Here is an 18,776-nt window from a genome sequence, read left to right as displayed (position 1 = left end):
AGACCTCGCTCAATGTATGACCAGCATTAACTCTGTTGTAGCTTAAAAGCTCAGCTCACAGCTTGGGAGCCGAAGACTGTTTTCTGGAGGAAATAAGTTACACTGTAACCTTCCTTTGATCTCATACCACCTCCCATTCAAAGCTGGGCTAAGGAATTGGATTCAGATGCTCATTAATAACCTTTTCGCCAACAGTTAAATCAATAAGATACACTTATTATTACAGTTTTTGTATTCATTTATTTAGTTTTCTAACAAATTTTCGAATAGTTCTCTGAAGCTGCCACTGATAGAAAGCACACATCACTCTAGACTCCCTCCCCCACCCCCTCCAGAAAGGGCCAGGCTCAGACAGCACTAGGGTTCAGCCCGTCAAGCCTCTAAAAGGTAAAATCTAACCAGGTTTTCAGTAGCTCCACAACCAATATTTAGGAGGTAAATAAACATAACCAATTACAGTGGAGACCATTTGAATGCCTGCTTGCCTGAATGGGTGTTATCATATGGAGGTCCAATAGGCCCAGCCCTAGATACCAGTAATATATCAGGCAGAGTACAGGAGATCACCCCTAGAGGAAGCTGTAACACTTTCTGTTGGGGTACTTTAATCCAGCTCAGCTGAGAGGAAACCAAGGAGTATGCACTCTTATCACAAGGTACATGTTGAACGAAAAGACACCTTTTTTTGTTTTTTAACATATGCACTGCTTGCAGCAATGTTTAAATAACACACCGGAGTGACCTCTCAAGCAACAGAGCAAACTTGGCTCTTTTAATGAAAAACAAATAATAATAAGGAAGGAGTTCCAATCTGGATCTTAGCTCAACCTATGTCGCCTTAGCAGGAAGAGGACAATGCATTGTTTTTGTGTTCCACCCAATTTGCCTGTCTTCCGTTTAATCTTTAAACGAAGTTCTGAGCAATGGCCAATATCTTGGAGAACTCCCCTTCTCTCTTGCGCAGAATATTGGGAATTGGTGTCTTGATGCGGGTGCCCACAGGGTTCCCATTGTCTTCGATGAGGACGACGTTGTTGGAATCAAATCTTGGGGTCATTCTAGGGCCTGGCATCTTATGGCCCACAATGAGCGCTTTTTTCTTCTGCCCCTTTATGGCCAGCAAGATCATGTCTCCTACTTTGCCGATTCCATTCTTGTTATAAACATGGATGCACTTTGGTGGTCGGTGGTAGGGGGTGTTGCCAAGGGAGCTATTGTCAACCACGCGAACACGGGTCATCTTCTGAATGGCACTGCAGGATGCGGTGATGCTGAAAGAATGAAAAGAGGTAAGGAACAAATGAAAGCCTTTTTACTTGGATGGATCCAACCATAAGCATTACAACTGAAGGGTTCCAGTGTTCAAGAGATACACATCCTGAGCTCTGGAGTCACAGGTTCATTATTAATGTAGAGGAAGGATTGTGGATCTTGGATTAATCTGTTGCAATGGAGAAACTTTTACTGGCTAGTAAAGTTTTACCGTATTTTTTTGGGGGGTGGTATAAGTAATTTGGTCTGTATCACCATAGAGGGAAACAAACGTCTAGCAGAAATATATCATCAAAATGAGGTTACAGAAAGAAATCCAATAAAGATGTAGAAACAGAAAACATATCAATCTGGTTAATAGGAAAAAAGAATCAAAATAAAACAAAAGCATACGAAAATATACTACAAACTTAGGGGCCCATTATGATCGTGGACGGACTTGAGTCCGTCCGCGACCATAGAGGAGGAGGGAACCTCCGCATGGTCTGCGGAGTTCCCTCCTGTCCAATTAGGATGTGACCGCCACCCTGGCGGTCACATCCTCTATTTTTACCATTGCGGCGGGTGCGGCTTCAAGCAGCACCCGCCGCAATGGTAAAAATGCATACATTGCATTTGTATGCCGATTTCTGCATACAAATGCAGGGGGGTACCATAGGTACCTCCCATGTGCACCCCCCACCCCACCTTCACCCAGGGGGCCCGCAACGGGCCCCGCAGTGAAGTTCCACATGCATTTCCACGGCGGAAAACCCGCCGCGGAAAAGCATTTTTTTAAACCCATCCTAATATGGCTGGCGGTGTCTGAGAGACACCGCCATCATATTAGAGCTTTTCTGCCGCGATTGTAAGCCAACCGCGGCGGAAAAGCTGCGGAACGAAACCAGGACCCACCAGCCATCCTAATGTATTGGTGGGTCCGCTGCGGTTTTTCCGCATCCTTCGGGCCAGCGGTGGCTTCCGCCGGCCCGGAGGATGCGGAAAAACCGCAATCGTAATAGGCCCCTTAGTCACAATAATCTTGTGTATAATGCAATGGCATTACAATAAGTTGCAAAACTAGGTCCGAATAACCTGCAACAGCCCCCTGGAAGTAGACTTCCAGAGCAGATACCACTGAGCAAGCAGAAGAAACAGTGAACATTGTGGTTGACCAACCTATCTAAATTGGTAATTACACAGAGAAAACCATGCATAGAGTATTCGGGCAAAAGACAAGAGCGTGAGAAGGTAGATAATGTACCGGACGAGCGAATGCGTGGTGTTAATTTATAGTGCAATCCAGTAAAACTGTTATGGCTTCATGCTACCTGGCTCTAGAATGGCTGTGGGTTCAATTTAAGTGTCCCTAGAATTTAGTTTAGAAATGGGATCTTCTTTTACCAAACATCATTATAGCCTCTGACAAATTCGAACCTGATCACCACTTTCCACGTGCCCATCAGTGCATGGCTCATTCGTGCTCAGATTGGGTAACACTGCCAATTTGTTGGACCTGGCCCTTTTGGCAGGTTCACCCCGAAACTTTTTGCTTTTTCCTAGCCTGTTTCTGTGACCTGGAGTTGGTGATCTTAGGCCTCTGCGCACTTTTTCACTGTGGTACAGTGTAAAGTGCGTGAGCTCTCCCGGTATGTGTTGTGAGTGACCTGCCCTCCCATAGGAATGAATGGGAAATATGTATGCCCATGCTAGTTCCTGATGTGTGGGGAGTGCAGGGTCGAGTTTGGTATGTGCGAACTTGTGAGATTGAATGCTGCGCAATGGTATATGCGGCATGATTGTGTCTAGTGTAGAAGTACCACTTTTAGAAGTTGGCATATTTGTGTAATTTGTGTCTGGTGTGTGATTGGCTGAGGCTGGCTGGTGAGCCTGGCTCCAAGAGTCTGGGAGGGTCTGCCCCGGTGGTGAATGGAGTGTTTAGCATGCTGATGTGAGGGGAGGAGTGAGCCTGGGCCTGCTTGTGGATTGACCGTCTGGTTTGAGGGTCCTGAGTGAGGCTGGGTTTTCCTCACACAATGCTGGCTCCACCCCCTGGGGTGCGTCTGATGTCCCTAGCCTGGCCAGTGAAAGGAATTCCCTATAACCAGTTCTAGCTGGTTCTCACACTGCCTGCACCCTTTAGACAAAGGATTTTGGGTATAAAAAGGGTGCTGTGACACTCTAAAAATGTTCTTGTTTCTGACTTGAATCCTGCCAGGGGCGTGCTGCTGCTTGGGCCCAGGGGAATCCCTGGGCCCTGCCCAGCCCCTGGATTCCTGATGGACTTGTCCTGGACCCCTGAAGGACTTTTTGCTGGGACCCCTTTGCTATGGGAGTCTTTGCCTTGGGGGCTTGATGGACTCTGCCACCCCCCCCCCTTAGCGCCTGGGAGCGCTTTTTCTTTGCTCTAGCGCTTGGGAGCGCTTTATCTTGCCATTTAGCGCTGGGAGCGCTTTATTTGCTTTGCAGGTGCCCACCCTGCTTATGGTTGCCCTAGCGAGTGCCCACGGCACTCGCTTATTTGTGATTATTTTGTCCCCTGGCAGGTGCCCACCCTGCCAGGGACCTGGCAGCTATTTTTATATTTTAACTCGAGGGAGCCCACTCCTCGGTTAATTCAGCCCCAGCCTACGAGTGCCTGAAATGGGCCGCCGCGCTGCCCGAGACGACCCGGAAGTGGTTGGCCGGCCGGCCAATCCCAGCGCGGCTTGGCCGCAAGTCCCGCCCCCACCGGAGCCGCAAGACGAGAGAAGGAAGCTGCCTGTTGAGTCCCCCGGGGCTCCAGAGTGTAGGGAGAGCCCCGGAGGTTTGGTGGAAGGAGAACGGCTGAGAGTGCAGGCGGGGCTCCGGTGTTGAAGAGGGGCTCCGGTGTTGAAGAGGAGCCCCGCGCTGCCTGACGGAAGAGACCGGCAGTGTTTCCCGCAGCACCAGCGAGGACCCGGTGAGTGCAGGGGGCAGTTTCTTCTTTCTTTTTAGAGCGGGCCCGGTTGCCAGAGGGCCGCTCCCACGAGTGGGGCATTGGTTGCGAGCCCTGAGGGGCTCAGGGCCCAGATTGTGTGTAGAGCCCCGAGGGCTCTGGGGGCCATTATCTCTTGAGTCCCCCAAGCGGGACTCCAACGATTGGGCATGATTGCTTAAGAGCCAGAGAGGCTCAGGGGCATTGTTTGTTTTGAGCCCTGCAAGGTTCCAACGGCGGGCCATTTTGTGTTTAGAGCCACGGAGGCTCTAGGGGGCACATTGTTGATTTAGAGCCCAGCGAGGCTCGTGGCCGCATGTACTTTATTTAGAGCCCAGTGAGGCTCTTGAGGGCATTTTATTGTTTAGAGTCCAGAGGGGCTCACCGCCCACATGATGTTTAGAGCCCAGTGAGGCTCTTGGGGGACACAAGTGTTTTCAGAGCCTGTGTGGCTCCAACGTGCGCAGAGTTCAGAGCCTGTGGGGCTCCAACAGATGGCGCAGATGTGTCCAAGGGCCAGTGAGGGCCCTGTCGCAGTTTTGTCTCCAGCTGCCCAGCAATTAGTGGGCAGCTGCACCGTTTAGGCGCAATTGGAGAGAGAGTCCCTGTGTGGGACAGAGGTGGCACAGTGGTGCCAGGCCTGCTACAGCTGCGCAGCACTTGGTGCCAGCTGCAACGTTTAGGCCCTAGTGATTGTTCTCAGGTGCCCAGCAAGTAGTGGGCACCTGCAACGTTTAGGTTTTGCGCCGGTGGCGCACCCCTGACTGGCGCTGCATTGGCAGCGCGCTCTGACATTCTGGACACAGGGCTCTTTAGTCCCTTTATTAGATGGGGGCTGGTATGTGATTTTATTTAGGCGCAATGTGATTATTATGTGATGGTAATTGCCTAATGTGAGTTTTGCGCAATGTGATGTGGTGCTAGGAAATGTAATGCATTTAATATGATTACGCACCTTGATCTTACACCTCTGAATGTTTTTGGGCATCATGTGTTTTTGCGCTATGGAGTTATGTTCTGGCACCGCTGAATGTTTTTATGCATCATGTGTCTTCCTGGATTTTACACCTCTGAATGTGTTGGTTGATACATCATGTGTTTTTCCTTCCCTACACCTCTGAATGTTTGATGCATCATGTGTAATGTGTTCTTGCTTATACCCCTAAATGTATTTTATTCTTAGGTGGTTGTTCTTTCCAGTACAGGTGGTCCTAGTGAGGTCCTGGTCCCCTGCGTGACATTCTCCTAAGGTGGTTAGGGTTGCGTAGGTGGTACTTACCTGTTACCAGTAGTTACTGGTTGTGTGCTATATTTGCTAATTTGTGCTACAGTGATTTTATATCCTATATTCTAATTTCTGACAGTATTTCTATTTCTAAAAGTATTGATCCTGACAGTGGCCCTGTCTTGTGAATAGTCCCTTGTGAATATTGCCCGTGCCAGTTGGCACAATGTACATGTGTGATTTCTATCTGAGGTGTTTTGACAATACAGAAGTTGTTTTTATATAACCTTGTGTGGAGTTCCTTTTGTGGTGTGCCTAGGATGTTGTTGCTGTTTTGTGCTGGCGCAAATGCTTTACACATTGCCTCCGAGTTTAGCCTTACTGCTCGTGCCAAGCTACCAAGGGGGTGAGCAGGGGTTATCTTGGCGTGTGACTCCCTTGCCCTGACTAGAATGGTGGTTTCTGCCTGGCTTTGGCGTCAGCCTTAGCCTACCAGAAATAGCCAGCTCTAACACAATTGCATTCTCAAAGTGTTGCAATCCTGCGTCTCGTGTTTGAGATTTCTTGCTAATGCAAGTTTTGTTAAGCTATCACAAGCTTGGCAGGTGAGGTGCATCTTGGTCACTATTTCAACTACAGTGAACGTCACCGTATTTGAGGTCGTGTAGCCATTTTGTTTTCACTCACAGACCGAAGTCATGATGATTGTTTGAATTACTTGGGGAGTTTATAAATTAGGGCCAGTCCAATAAATCATTTTTAATTCAAGGAAATGTATATATTGTGGCAGAAAACCAGAGCATATAGGTGGCAAACCTCCACTCTGGGAGGTGGCAATTATCTAAATAAATGGCCCACCATGAGACAGAATAGAAATGAAGAAGGAGAAAAAGGAAGGACATAATATATTACTCAAGAACCGATAAATCAATGTCTGTATATTCCACAAGAAGGAACCGAGTACAGTTCACCCCTAATTTATGCGAATACTATAAATAGGCCAATGATACACATGCCATCGACGCCCACAGTTATCAAGCTCCTAAATTTGGAAATCCAAAAAACATTCAGATTCATGAGATTCTACTCCTAGCTGACAATCACGAGAGGTACCAATAGACCTACTCATCCCTGCTAGCATCTTACATTTTTTTAGGTGGCTGGTTTTTGAATGTCATTTTTTTCTATTAAGAGGCAAGTCCAATACCCCCTCTATGCCTCTTGTGATAGGTCTCAAGAGCGAACAGGGAGCCCCAGAGGCAAGCCTCTGATAACTGTCTTCACGTAGCTAAGATCGAGCGGAGGAGGAAGTGCAAGAATCCTGGGGTCTTAAACAAGCTTGAGCAAAACAGTGTGGCTTTATTGAAGGAATATATTTCCCGGAATCCTGCCATTTTTTGCCACATCGGATGGCTAAATTCTCAAAAACAAACTACTTTTCCAACTGTCTGGAGCAAATGTAAGGACAAACAGCCAAAAATGTCCGGTACATCTTTTTACTGAGAAAGTCTAAGAAACCTGTGGCAGAATGTCAAGTAGAAAGAAGTACATAAGAAGGAGGAAGAGGAGAAAAAGGAGGAGAAGAATAAACATTCAAGATACACAGATATGTTGATGATAAACAACTTTACTTGAAAGCCTCACTTGCTACAGAGTCCAACAAGCACTGCCCGAATGTCATCCAGACCTGGATGTTCAGCACCTACCTGAAGCTCTACTCAACCAAGACAGAATTACCATTATTTGCCGAGAACAACAAACAAGAAATCATACAAACATCGCTCAATCACATGAATGTTGATGGCTTCAAACCTCAACCAAACGCCAAGCCACTTGGGTTCACCATGGACACCCACCTCATGCTCAAGGAACACACTGCCAAAAAGCTAAGACTGGCTGGTACCAGATCTTTCTTCTACAAGAAGTCAACCCATTTTTTCCAGAAACCCACTTCAGCACTGCTGTTCAAGCCTTTATCTTCTCAGATCTGGATAGTGTCAATGCCCAACTTCAAGGCCTCCTAGACTCCATACTGGCCCCCCTTTAAGGGCACACTGTGTGCCACAGCATGTCTTATCCAGAGCCTCTGGAAATACAATCACATCACCCATGTCCTGATGGAACTCCACATGCTCTCCATACTGGCCTGCATCGTCTCCAAAACCAGATGCATTATTTACAAGGCCATCATGACTGGCAACCCCGCCTATCTTGCAAACAAGCTCACCATTTTTGGTGGTTCTTGGCACACCCACAGCCAGGACAAGAGCAGACTAAGAAGTGTAAAAAGGTAAACACAAGGTAGCAGGGCTTTTCGATCTATGCACACGGTATCTGGAACAACATCCCTGTTTTGATTAGGACTGCCCCGAAGCCACTCCAATTTAGGAAAGCCATAGATTGTCCTCTTTAACACGCAATACACCACAATGCATTAACAATCTACAACCCTACTTTCTCTCCTCTTACTCGTTGCTGTTCTTGGACCATGCAAAGAGCGCTGTTTCCTTTTTGACTATGTTTGTACTATAGAAATACCATCTACATACACACCTAAAGAACAGAAAATAGAAGGAGGAAGAAGAAAAGGAGAATGAGGATGATAATACAAGAGACTGGGATAAGGAAGAAGAGTTCGGATGGGAGGACGGTCCTTTCAATTTGTGGCAGCTCGCCTTTGGAACGAGCTCCCTCTCTCCCTCCGTAAAGCTAAGAGTCTCTTAGCTTTTAGGAAAGAGCTGAAGACCATGCTCTTTTCCGCGTAATCACTGCGACTGTGGTGTTGCTGCCTTTGTGTTTTTAGGTTTCAGGTCTCTTTGCCAAAGCGCCGCGACAACCCTTGGGGTAGCCGTGCGCTCTAAAAGTACGGCCTTAACAACAGGAGAAAAATAATAAGAGGAGAAAAGGACAAAAAAACACACTAAACAAGTAAAGGACAACAACCAGATGAAGGGAGAAAAGGCAGAGAACATAAAAGGTGGCAGCAAAAAAGAGGAAGACAGATGGTAGAAAAGAAGGGCATGTCAAAGCAGTAGATGAGAAGGAGAAGGAGAAGAATAATAGTTATGCATTTATAAATTAGCATTAGAGTTATGGTTGTTTTCATTGTTGGTATTAGTAATGAAGATATCAATATTTTAAATATTAATAAACTGTACAGTTTCCTGGAAAAAATAGTAATACGTTAATTATTTCATAATAGAACATTTCTAATGAAATAATGATCGAGACCGAAGATGGTGGTCAATTTTGGTAGTTGGAAGGAAATAATAGAAGCACCTCTTGATTTTATGGCAAGACCATATTGTTAACAAATGTGTATTTGTAAGGCGGACTACCTGAAGGGTATATCCTGGCACTAAGCATGTGTATGTACTTAGCCCTGCCAATGGCAGGTTGGTTAATTGAAAAGCCAGATCTCCGTCTTCTTAACAAATTCAAGAAGAGAGAATTAGGTTTTGATGTGGAGTGGAAGGTCGTTCCACGCTTTAGGAGCGATGTAAGAGAGCACCGGTCTACCTGGTCTGATTCTGTGTATATGTGGGTTGTGTGCGAGTCCTGAAGAGCAGAGGTGTCTAGATGCTTGGTGGAAGAAGATGCGACTCTTTAAGCTAGTGTAGTGGTTTTTTTTTTCAGAACAACATTTTATTGAGCTGTTGAAAAATTACATAAGACATACAGCGTTCCGAAAACCCGGAAAGACTGTGAGCATGAAATTAACAATCACATTGCAAGCAATTCAATCAGTCATTTATATGTAAGAACTAACCCCAAGTCCCCCTTCCCCTCATCCCCCCCAACTCCCTCACCCAGACTCCCCCCCATCCCTCCCTCTGCACAGCGCCTAATCAGTCCATGTGTAAAAAAGTATAGCAAAAGAAAAACAATGAGTGTGTATTTCTCATCACGCGGGCTCAATGTCCAAGTGTCTTTCACCCGGTCCACCGGATGCTGGCAGCTCCAGCAACAGCTCCCTGTACTCTGTCCACCTCTTCCTGATTTTATAGTGTTTCCGGGGGCAGCCCCTGGCCTCGAAGATCTGGGGCTCCAATCCCATATAAAAGTCAAGTCCCCTTTTCCATACTCCCAATAAGGGGGCTCTGGGGTCTTTCCAGGCACGGGCCACATCCCTCTTGGCCACCATGAGACCCAACAACAACAAGTGGTGTTTATAAAGTTTGCCTCCCACCTGTTCCAGGATATGAAGAAGGCCTAGTTGCGGTGTGCGGGGTAAGTCCCAGCCCAGCACTTCCGACAAACAGTCCCACACTCCCATCCAGAACCTCCGTAGACCATCACACGCCCAAACTGTATGCAGGAACGTGCCCATTTCTCTGCCACACCTCAGGCAATCAGGAGACACAATCAAGCCGGCCTTCCACAGTCGTTCCCTGGTATAGTATGCCCTGTGGAGAAACTTGAACTGAATGAATCGCAGTCGTACCGCAATGGCCGCCTCTCTGGGAGCCTCAAGCGCCTCTCTCCAATCCTCCTCCTCAAATGCCCCAGTTCGTTTTCCCACTTGGCCCTCAGTGCATCCAGCGAGGTTGAGCAATGTGTGACTAGTGTTTGGTAGATTGCTGAGATTTTCTTGCTTTCCAATTCCCCCATGAATACCTTAACCTCCAGGGGGCTAAATTCGGGCAGCGAGTCGAGGTTTCTCAGGGCAGGGGCAATGGCGTGACGGAGCTGTAGGTATCTGTAAAATTGGGTTTGGGGCATGTCGTATTCCTCGCGTAGCTCTTGAAACGATTTGAGGGTCGTGCCCTTGACCACGTGCCCAACGGCCGAGATGCCAATCGCGTCCCAGCCACGGAAGCCCTGCAGGGACTACAGCCCCGGCAGCTGCCCATTCTGCCACAATGGGGTCTCCCTCGTCAGTCTATTCCACCATCCCATTCGACGAAGCGCACCACGCCATATCTGGAATACTATTTGTGTGACCATCGGAAGCCTCTTCTTTTTAGCAGCTGAATACAGTAAATTGTGCAGTGTGTCTGGGTCCATCAGGAATCGCTCCAGGGCGTAGGCGGGATCACTTCGATCCCCATACCACCAGTCATTCAGTATTAACAGGTGGGAAGCCTGATAATAGGACAGGATGTCCGACGTTGCCAGGCCGCCACAGTACGTGGAGAGAAAGCATGTGCGGAGCGCCACTCTCGCTACTCCCCCAGCCCAGAGGAAATTACTAAGCGCCGAGTCTACCTGCCGGAACCACTGCGGCGATATAGGGTACGGATGATTCTGTAGTTGGTATATGAGATGCAGGAGGGCCACCATTTTAAAGATGGCTGAGCGGCATTACACGTTTAGAGGCATACGGGACCACGCAGTCATGTCCGAGCGGATACGCTCCCATACGGGCACGACATTGCGCGTCCAGGAGACTCCGTGCATGTCTGTCAGGAATATCCCCAGATACTTAATACCTCCCGTTGCTTCCTGTAATGCCCCGGTCCAGGACCCCAGATTCCGACGCTCCCCTAGCACCCACAGTCGAAGGCCCGATACCTCCCCGAAAATCCGCATAATGTCAAGGACCCGCGGACCGGATCTATTAAGGTCTGTAAGGAAAAATAGGACATCGTCCGCGTAGAGCGCAATTCTGTCGGATGGTCCCGCATTCCACTCGATGCCCCGCAGCTGTGCATCCATCCGGACCCACGCCGCCAGTGGTTCCATGGCCAAGGTAGTGTAGTGTTTTTAATGTGTAAGAATGCAGTTTGAATTGGGTGCGTTTGTGTATCTGGAGCCAGCGTATTTCCTTGAGTTGTGGTGTGATGTGAGTTCTGTGTAATAGATGGAGGATGTCTGGCTGCTGAGTTCTGGATGGCTTGTTGTTGGCTAGTGAGTTGCTTGGTGATCCCGGCATATTCCCATAGTCCACTTTGCTGGTGACTAGGGCGTGAGCGACAGTTGTTCTAGTGTTGCTTGGGAGCTATTTGAAGATCTTCCTCAGCATCTTCAGGCTGTGGAAGCAGGATGCAGTCACAGTGTTGACCTGTGCGACCATGTCCAGTTTGCAGTTAATTATTCAGAGGTTCTTGGTGTTAGTTCTGGGTGTGGGTCTGAGTTTGGCCAGCCAACAGTTGGAATCCCATAATAAGGTGTTTTTGCTGAAGATCACTATTCCTGTCTTGTCAGGGTTGAGCTTGAGAAGGCTGGCTTTCATCCAGTTAGCGATTTCAGACATGCAGGCTTTGAACTGGTTTCCTGTGTTGGGAGGGTCTTGTCCCAGGGGGAGAGAATGAGTTGCAGGTCATCTGCGTAGGAAAGGATTTTTATGTTGGGTGCGTGGATGACGCTAGCCAGGGGAATCATGTATGGGCCGAAGAGAGTGGGGCCGAGTGATGAATATTGAGGGACTGTGCAGATGAGTTTGCAGACTTCCGAGGATTAATGTGCCAGGCTGACAGCTTGTGTTCTATCCGATATGAAGGAGATCCAGCAGAGACTGGTTCATTGGGTGCCAGTATTGTGCAGTTGCCTGATGCGGATGGGGTGTGAGACCATGTCAAATGCTGCAGAGCGGTCCAGGAGAATGAGGGCTGCTGTGTCTCCTCTGTCAAGTATTATGATGATGTCGTCACAGGCGGGAAGGAGCTCTGTTTCTGTATTGGGGTTGGGCCTGAAACTGGCCTGCAGGGTGTCAAGGAGCAGGTGGTTACTGAGGTGGTTAGTGAGGCATAGGTTGAATTGTTTCTCGAAGTCCTATGCAGGTTATGGTAAGCGGGAGATGGGTGTGTAGTTGGAAATCTCGGCTGGATCAGCTGGTGGTTTCATGAGCAGAGGCATGATGGTGGCATGTTTCCAGGTGTCCAGAAATGTGGCTGAGTTGATGGAGGTATTGAGAATGGGTGCTAGTGCTTCACTGATCGATAGGAATCCTATGGTGAAGGCGTCCTAAGACAATGGTCAGATGGAGCGCCCGAGTGGATGGCTTTCATGGTAGCAGCGATTTTGATAGTGGTGACAGCAGGCCACGAGGTCACTGAGTTGTGAAGCTGACGGGGTCTGGTTGAGGGTCGAAATTGCTATAGATGGAGGGGATTCTCTTACAGAAGAATTCCAAGAGCTTATTGCAAAGGTCTTGTGAGTGGTTGATGTTGCTGGAGGCGCAATTAAATCTTTGATAATGGTGAAGATTTCCTTGCTGCCATTAGTGCTGATGTTGATGCAATCTGCAAGAGCTAAGTGCTTGGTGTTCCCCATCTGCTGGTGGTGGCATCTTAGGTGTGATTTGAAGATTCCTTTAGCTGCAGAGTCTTTAATTTGTTTCCATTTTCATCCCAGTTGCTTGCAGTGGCGTTTCATCAGCCTGAATTGCTCTGTGTACCAGCTGGCCTATCGTCTGGATCTTGCCGTTGGGTTGTTGCCATTGAGGGGAGCCAGAGTGTCCGCAAATGCAGTGATCCAGCTCTTGCCGTTGGGTTGTTGCTGTTGAGGGGAGCCAGGGTGTCCGCAAATGCAGTGATCCAGCTCTTGAGGTTTTCAGCAAGTAGATGGTGTGCTCAGGTCAGTGCTCGTGGAGGGCAGAGCCCACTCCTTTTCTGAGGTCCTTCTCCAGCTGAGAGAGTGGTTTCGATGGTGATAGGTCTGTGATGGTGTAGATTGGCTATTCGAAACTGACAAGGGCATGGTCTGTCCAGCTCATACTTGCTGGCTTGTCGATTGTGATGTGGGCTGAGAAGGAAATTGGGTCCAATAGAAGTCTGGCTGTGTGAGTGAGTTTGGTAATGTGCTGGGTAAGGCGAAGGTTTTCAAGGTTTTCTAGAAGGGCCATAGAGTTTGGATCAATGCGGTCTTATAGGTGAAAGTTAAGTTCTCCGATGAGGATGGAGATGCTGGCATTGATAGTTGATTACATTATTATGCTGCCAATCTTGCTTGTTTATTATGTATGGTCTTTCCTTTACTAACAACTAGGAAAATTCACGAGTGCCTCCAATCCACGCTGTGTCAAACACAGTCTCATAGCAGATGACTTCACAGCTTGATTCATATAGAGTGTAGTCAGCATAAGCGGTGATGTCCTCCACACCACACTGTTTTCCAAATCCACAAACTCTTGGGATGTTTGAAAAGGACATACTCAGAGTACATACCTGCATATGCGGTTAGATGCGTTATCCCTCCTTGTAATGGTGGATGTCTACTGTTGAAGCATCTGTGATGTCATACATGGAAAAGAGAATACAATAGCAAAAAACCTCCCCACAACCCCAAGGATGCAACTTTCAACACTTTCTGCACAGCAATTGGAATATTACCTGAATGAGCGTAGGCAGAGGGCGCTGCTTACTGTGCGACTCAAGAGCGCACTTGCACTTCTCTGGAGTAGAGCCATGGCTGTCCCTCTTTCTTTTCCCCTGTGTGAGAAAAAACACAACACTGGCTGAAACCAAGACTTGGATAACACAAAGCTTACCACATCTTGTAAGTGTGGACACAGACTGAAAATTAGGTAGCATAACAACACACACAAAAGAAAAGAGGTAATCTCATCAGGAACAAGCCAGTAGTAAACTTCTTGAAATCACAGCTCGATTGTGATTGAGAGGAGATATGATGTAATTGCAGGCAGAGACATGGGTTTTAATCTCAGCTTCGGTAACTGGGCAAATCAATTCATTTTACTTAATTTTAAAATTGAAAATATGTCCTATGTAATAATAGTATGTGTATGCCTGTATCAAAAGAATCAATTTTGGTCCCAAACCATGCGATGTGCACATAGGTTTTAAATAATAGGGTGATTGAGGTAATACTTGTGGTTATGATAAAGACTCTACATTTACAGATATAAGAAATATGTTCCCCTCTAAAACACGCTAGGCTAATGCTCAAAGAAGAACACTAAATATCACCAGTACTCTAATGACGCAAAACCAGATTATGTTTCCCCGACACCAGACAGTCAATGCCTCAAACACTGATTACACCACATCCATTCCTGGAAGTCTAGAACCTACCTGAAGCTTACACATATCAAAACAGAAATCCTGTTATTCTAATTCAAGTTAAATACTTTATAGACCTCGGTCTCTAAATCTCTGTTGTTCACCATAGTTGGTAATCCTCAATATGCATTCAAACAAAAAAGTGCCCTAAGTATTTCGTTGGAGGCCGTCGTCCACCTACAACATTGGTACCGGCAGCTGTGCTAGACAGTTACTGTCACACAATTAAAATGAATTATGGCATAAGTGAACAAGTTACTTACCTTCTCTAATGCCTTTTCTGGTAGACACTCCATCTAACCGCATATTCCTCACCTAGTGAATTCCCCCAGGTGCCAGGCTAGATCAGAAGGATTTTGACAGCAATTCCCTCATGTCTCGGTAGGTTAAGTCGTGCAGCTCAGCATCTGGTCTGTCCCACCCCAGATGTGGCATCAGGGCCACTGTATCTGAGCCACCTCTGTGCATCAATGTCTGTTTATTTCTGATCTCCGTCATACCGACATGGACCCCATAGAAAACAGATTATGCCAGGGTGCAGAACTCTAAATCGGGATCTTATTCATGGACTTTAGGAGTCCATTCCACAGAATGGGGAGGAGGTAGAATCAGGTGAGGAATCAGAGTCTCAACCATAAAAGGCATTACCAAGGTGAGCAACATGTTCTTCTGATGGAGACTAACCGCAGATTCCTCAACTTCTAAATAGATACCAAAGCAGTACCTGACCAGGTGGTGGGTTTGTGGGATGGCTCAGCCCAGAAAATCCTGCCCATCCTTCCAGACCTGGCTGTCCTGGCAGCAGAGCTTTATGAGCGTGTTGAGGGCCGCCCATGTGGCAGCCCAACAGATGTCCAGTTAGCAGCCTTTGCTCTGTTGAAGTGAGCATTCAAGCCTTCTGGGGTTGCTTTTTGGCTAGCCAATTGCAGATCTTAATACATAAAATGATGCATCAAGAGATGGGCCTTTTCTGCATCAATTTCCCCTTTCCAGTGTCTAATCAATGGTCTCTGGTCCAATCAATGTAAAAGCTGAGCACCATCTTAGGGACATGACGTGGAGATGTTCCTCCTGTTTAGAGGGATGAGGTGGAGCATAAAAAGTCTATGTTGAAGGGTGTGACTACCTTTGAACGAAAGCAGCATTCGTGCCGGAGGACCAGCTTGTCCGGAAAAAAAGATGTATATGATTGATGTATGGGCAAGAGCTGGCTCACTCAAAGGGCAGATGCTATAGCAATGAGAAACACTGTCTATATAGAGAGCAGACAGAAAGCAACTGTACATCGGTTCAAAGGGGGTGCGTATCAGGCAGGTAAGAACCTTGCATTCAAGGGTTGGACATTATAGAAGAAAATAGACAAAAAACTCCTCCCAGCGTTCTACATAGACAGTTTTGATAGATGGACACCTGGCTACCAAGATGGCACCAACTACTTGGGGGGGGGGGGGGGGTAGGGGGGGGGGGGAGTGTACAGGAGTCCCTTGTCCCAGTCCTGGTGAATGGTGTCTTTGAGGGAGACCCAACTTGGGAACACCAACATGCAAACTTTTGGACACTGTACGTTCTCTTTGTTGGCGAATAGATCAAGTCAGGGTTCTCCCAATATTTGTAAGATGCCCTGTACCTCCTCCAAGTAGAACTGTCATTAGTAATCCGTTAGGTACCGTCAGCTGAGTTCATATGCCCTGGTGTTCAAAGATTCGCCCAGGTGTTGGGCAGTCAGGGAGATGATTTGAGTGTTCGTCCACTTCCAGAGTCATAGAGACTCCTGGCACAGGACCTTCAGCCCCAACCTCCCCGTTTGTTGCAGTCGTATGGTCTGTAAGCAGCGGTACCCGTTCTCCCTTGACGGTTGAGACGAATGCCTTAAATGCCAAGCAAATCGCTTGCAACTCCAGAAAGTTGATGTGGAGATGAGCCTTCGCCAGAGATCAGTCCTCTAATCTCCTTCTCTCCCACATGACCTCCCCAACCCAGCAACAATGTATCTACCATGATCATTAACTCTAGGAGAAGTAGGAAGAGGCGGCTGCCACCAGGCCAAATGCGGATTAGCAGCCACCACTACAGATCGTTCGCAGTCTTCTTTGACACCTGGATGGAATCAGACTGGTTCCCTTGCTGCTGAGCACACAGATTTTCAGATTCTACTGCACATCTTGCATGTTTCACATGCAGGATGTAGGAGGCCAAGAACCCCAGAAGCCCCAGACCTGCTCTCACTGAGATGAGACCAAGGCCAAAGGAAGTTGAGCATCGTAATCAAGATGGCACTGATGAAGGGGAGTTTCTGTGAAGGAGTTGGGTGTTACTTCGGCATGTTGATGAGAAAGCCCAATGTTGTCAACAGGTCGTTCGTCGTCTGGAGATGAAGGACCATTGTTTGAGGTAAGCTTGCAACCAGTCTTTGACGTATGGAAACACTAGTAGTCCCAACCTTCGAACATAGGCTGTGACCACCACCATTACCTTAATGAACACCTGAGGTCCACTGGTCAGGCCAAAGGGGAGGACAGAGAACTGAAAGTGGTCTTGGCCTACCTGAAACCACAAGTAACGTCTGTGGGATTGCTGGACAGGGATGTGAGAATAAGTGTCCTGCTAATGCAACACCACCATCCAGTCTTCTGGATCCAGAGCAGGCAAAATTAGAAACCGGGTGACCATTTTGAACTTTTTCTTCTGGAAGGTACGAAGGCCTCTGTTCTTCTGAACTAGGAGATAATGGAGTAGCAGTCAGTCCCAATCTCTAATATCAGCACCCTATTGTTTCCTTGGCTTAGAGAGCCTGAACTTCTCAGCAGAGTATAGACATGTGGTACCCTGGGAGGTGTTGTGGTGTGGCAGGAATATCAGGGGGACGTGACTGGGTAGGGGATAAACGGGTTTCATAATTCATAGCAGATATGTCCTCCCACCAGGTGTTCATGAGCGACAGGGGGTTTATTTAGGCATATTTGTGGCAGCTGCAGGAGGGGAAGGGGGTTTGAGTAATGTGTTACCCCTGGGAACCTTGCTGCTGTTGGCTTGTTCTTCTGCCTCTACCTCCAAAAGAGGTGAGAGTCATACTACTGTTGAGGCACACTCTGGCATCTCTGCTGGTATCCCCTGCCAAAGCCTTGAAAGTGACTGAACTGCTGGAGGAAGCGTTGAGCAGGCAGAGCTAGGCCTAGATAGTGTGCAGTGGCTTTGCTCTCTTTATATCTTCCAAGGCAGGGTCTGCCTTTGCTCCAAAAGAGTTTAGAGACATCAAAGGGCATGTTAATTAAGGCTTGCTGGACATCATTCGAAAAGCCAAATCAGAGAATCAAGACGTGGTGCGTAAGCACTACGCTGGTCCCGACCGCCCTACCAAGACAGTTGGCTGTTTCCAGAGCTTAATATATGTAGTACCACATGCTTCCTGGTGGTACGTAATGGGGCATTGCAGGGTTGCCCCGATGTAATCAGGGACAGCTAGCAAGATGTCCTCCACTCTGCCCCACAACACATGCTAGAGCCTCCGCATCAAGCAGCTGGTACTTACTGATTAGAGGGCAAGGCTGATGGGCGAGAACATGCGGTAGGCAAATGTTTCCATTTATTTTGACTCCCTGTCTGATGGGGTAGTTGGAAACGTGCTGGAATTGAGTCCACTTGTAGACAACAGCACCACCAGACTTTCCAGGGTGGGGTGTTGGATGAGGAAGTCCTGATCTTCAGGGGCATGTCTATGTCACCTTGCAATTTGTCTGTTAACTGGGGGGCTAGATCCTGGCTTTGTCCAGCAGTATGTCCGATAGGGTGTCATTAAAAGGGAGGTGAGGACCCAGATTAGTTTGGCCTGGAAAAAGGACCTCAGCGAGGACGAATGTTGACCTTTGTGGTTGGAAGGGTGAGGTAAAGACTTCTGCTGCCCACCGAATTACTGCAGCGAAGGGAGAAGATTCTTCTGTGGCAGCATTAGGGGTAGAAAGGTCTGGTAAGGCGTCCAGACCATTGGCATCCTGCAAATCCATAAACATGGTTTCATGGAAGGGCTCTCATCTTCAACATTATCATCATCATAATGATGTTCAGGATCTGAGCGGGAGTAAAAGTAGGTTGCTTGTGACCTCAGCAGCTAGGAGGGTTGTGGTAGAGCTCCCTGGTCTGATACGAATATTGCCTCCACTGCCGGTGTTAGTGTCGGCATTGAGACTCGGGCAGTCGGGGTGGGTCACAGTGCAGGCGGCGGCAAACATTGCACTGGGGCTTGGTTTGGTGCAACACAGCTCGAGGATGGGGCCAGTCTTGGGTAACAGTCGAACTGCACAGTCAGTGTCTGGGATGAAAACTCCAGTTGTAGCCTGACTGGAGGCCACCTATGATCCTTAGGGCCAAAGGTGCACCAGAGGGA

The 18,776-nt window shown here is 47.8% G+C and overlaps 1 protein-coding gene across 1 annotated transcript; it reads right to left on the bottom strand.

Moving 5' to 3' along the window:
• Positions 1-223: 223 nt before the first annotated feature.
• Positions 224-13,801, bottom strand: MRPL14 (mitochondrial ribosomal protein L14). The gene is made up of 2 exons (XM_078646704.1): positions 13,706-13,801; positions 224-1,271 (listed from the first exon to the last, which is right to left on the bottom strand). Exons 1-2 carry the CDS (start codon positions 13,780-13,782, stop codon positions 905-907), a joined length of 444 nt encoding a protein of 147 aa, XP_078502830.1. The 5' UTR covers positions 13,783-13,801; the 3' UTR covers positions 224-904.
• Between the last annotated feature and the right edge of the window lie 4,975 nt (positions 13,802-18,776).

The sequence above is a fragment of the Lissotriton helveticus genome, chromosome 6 (genome assembly GCF_964261635.1).
Source record: "Lissotriton helveticus chromosome 6, aLisHel1.1, whole genome shotgun sequence".
Lineage (NCBI taxonomy): Eukaryota > Metazoa > Chordata > Amphibia > Caudata > Salamandridae > Lissotriton > Lissotriton helveticus.
The sequence above is the reverse complement of the archived record's forward strand: the minus strand, read 5'-3'. Positions and strand labels throughout refer to the sequence as shown.

What these genes read in the sequence shown, in the direction of transcription:
- MRPL14 (XM_078646704.1), bottom strand. Translation starts at nt 13,782, where the DNA reads ATGGCTCTACTCCAGAGAAGTGCAAGTGCGCTCTTGAGTCGCACAGTA. An exon ending in CTCTGCCTACGCTCATTCAG is followed by an intron (nt 1,272 to 13,705) that starts GTAATATTCCAA and finishes TCATTCTTTCAG; the next exon opens with CATCACCGCATCCTGCAGTG.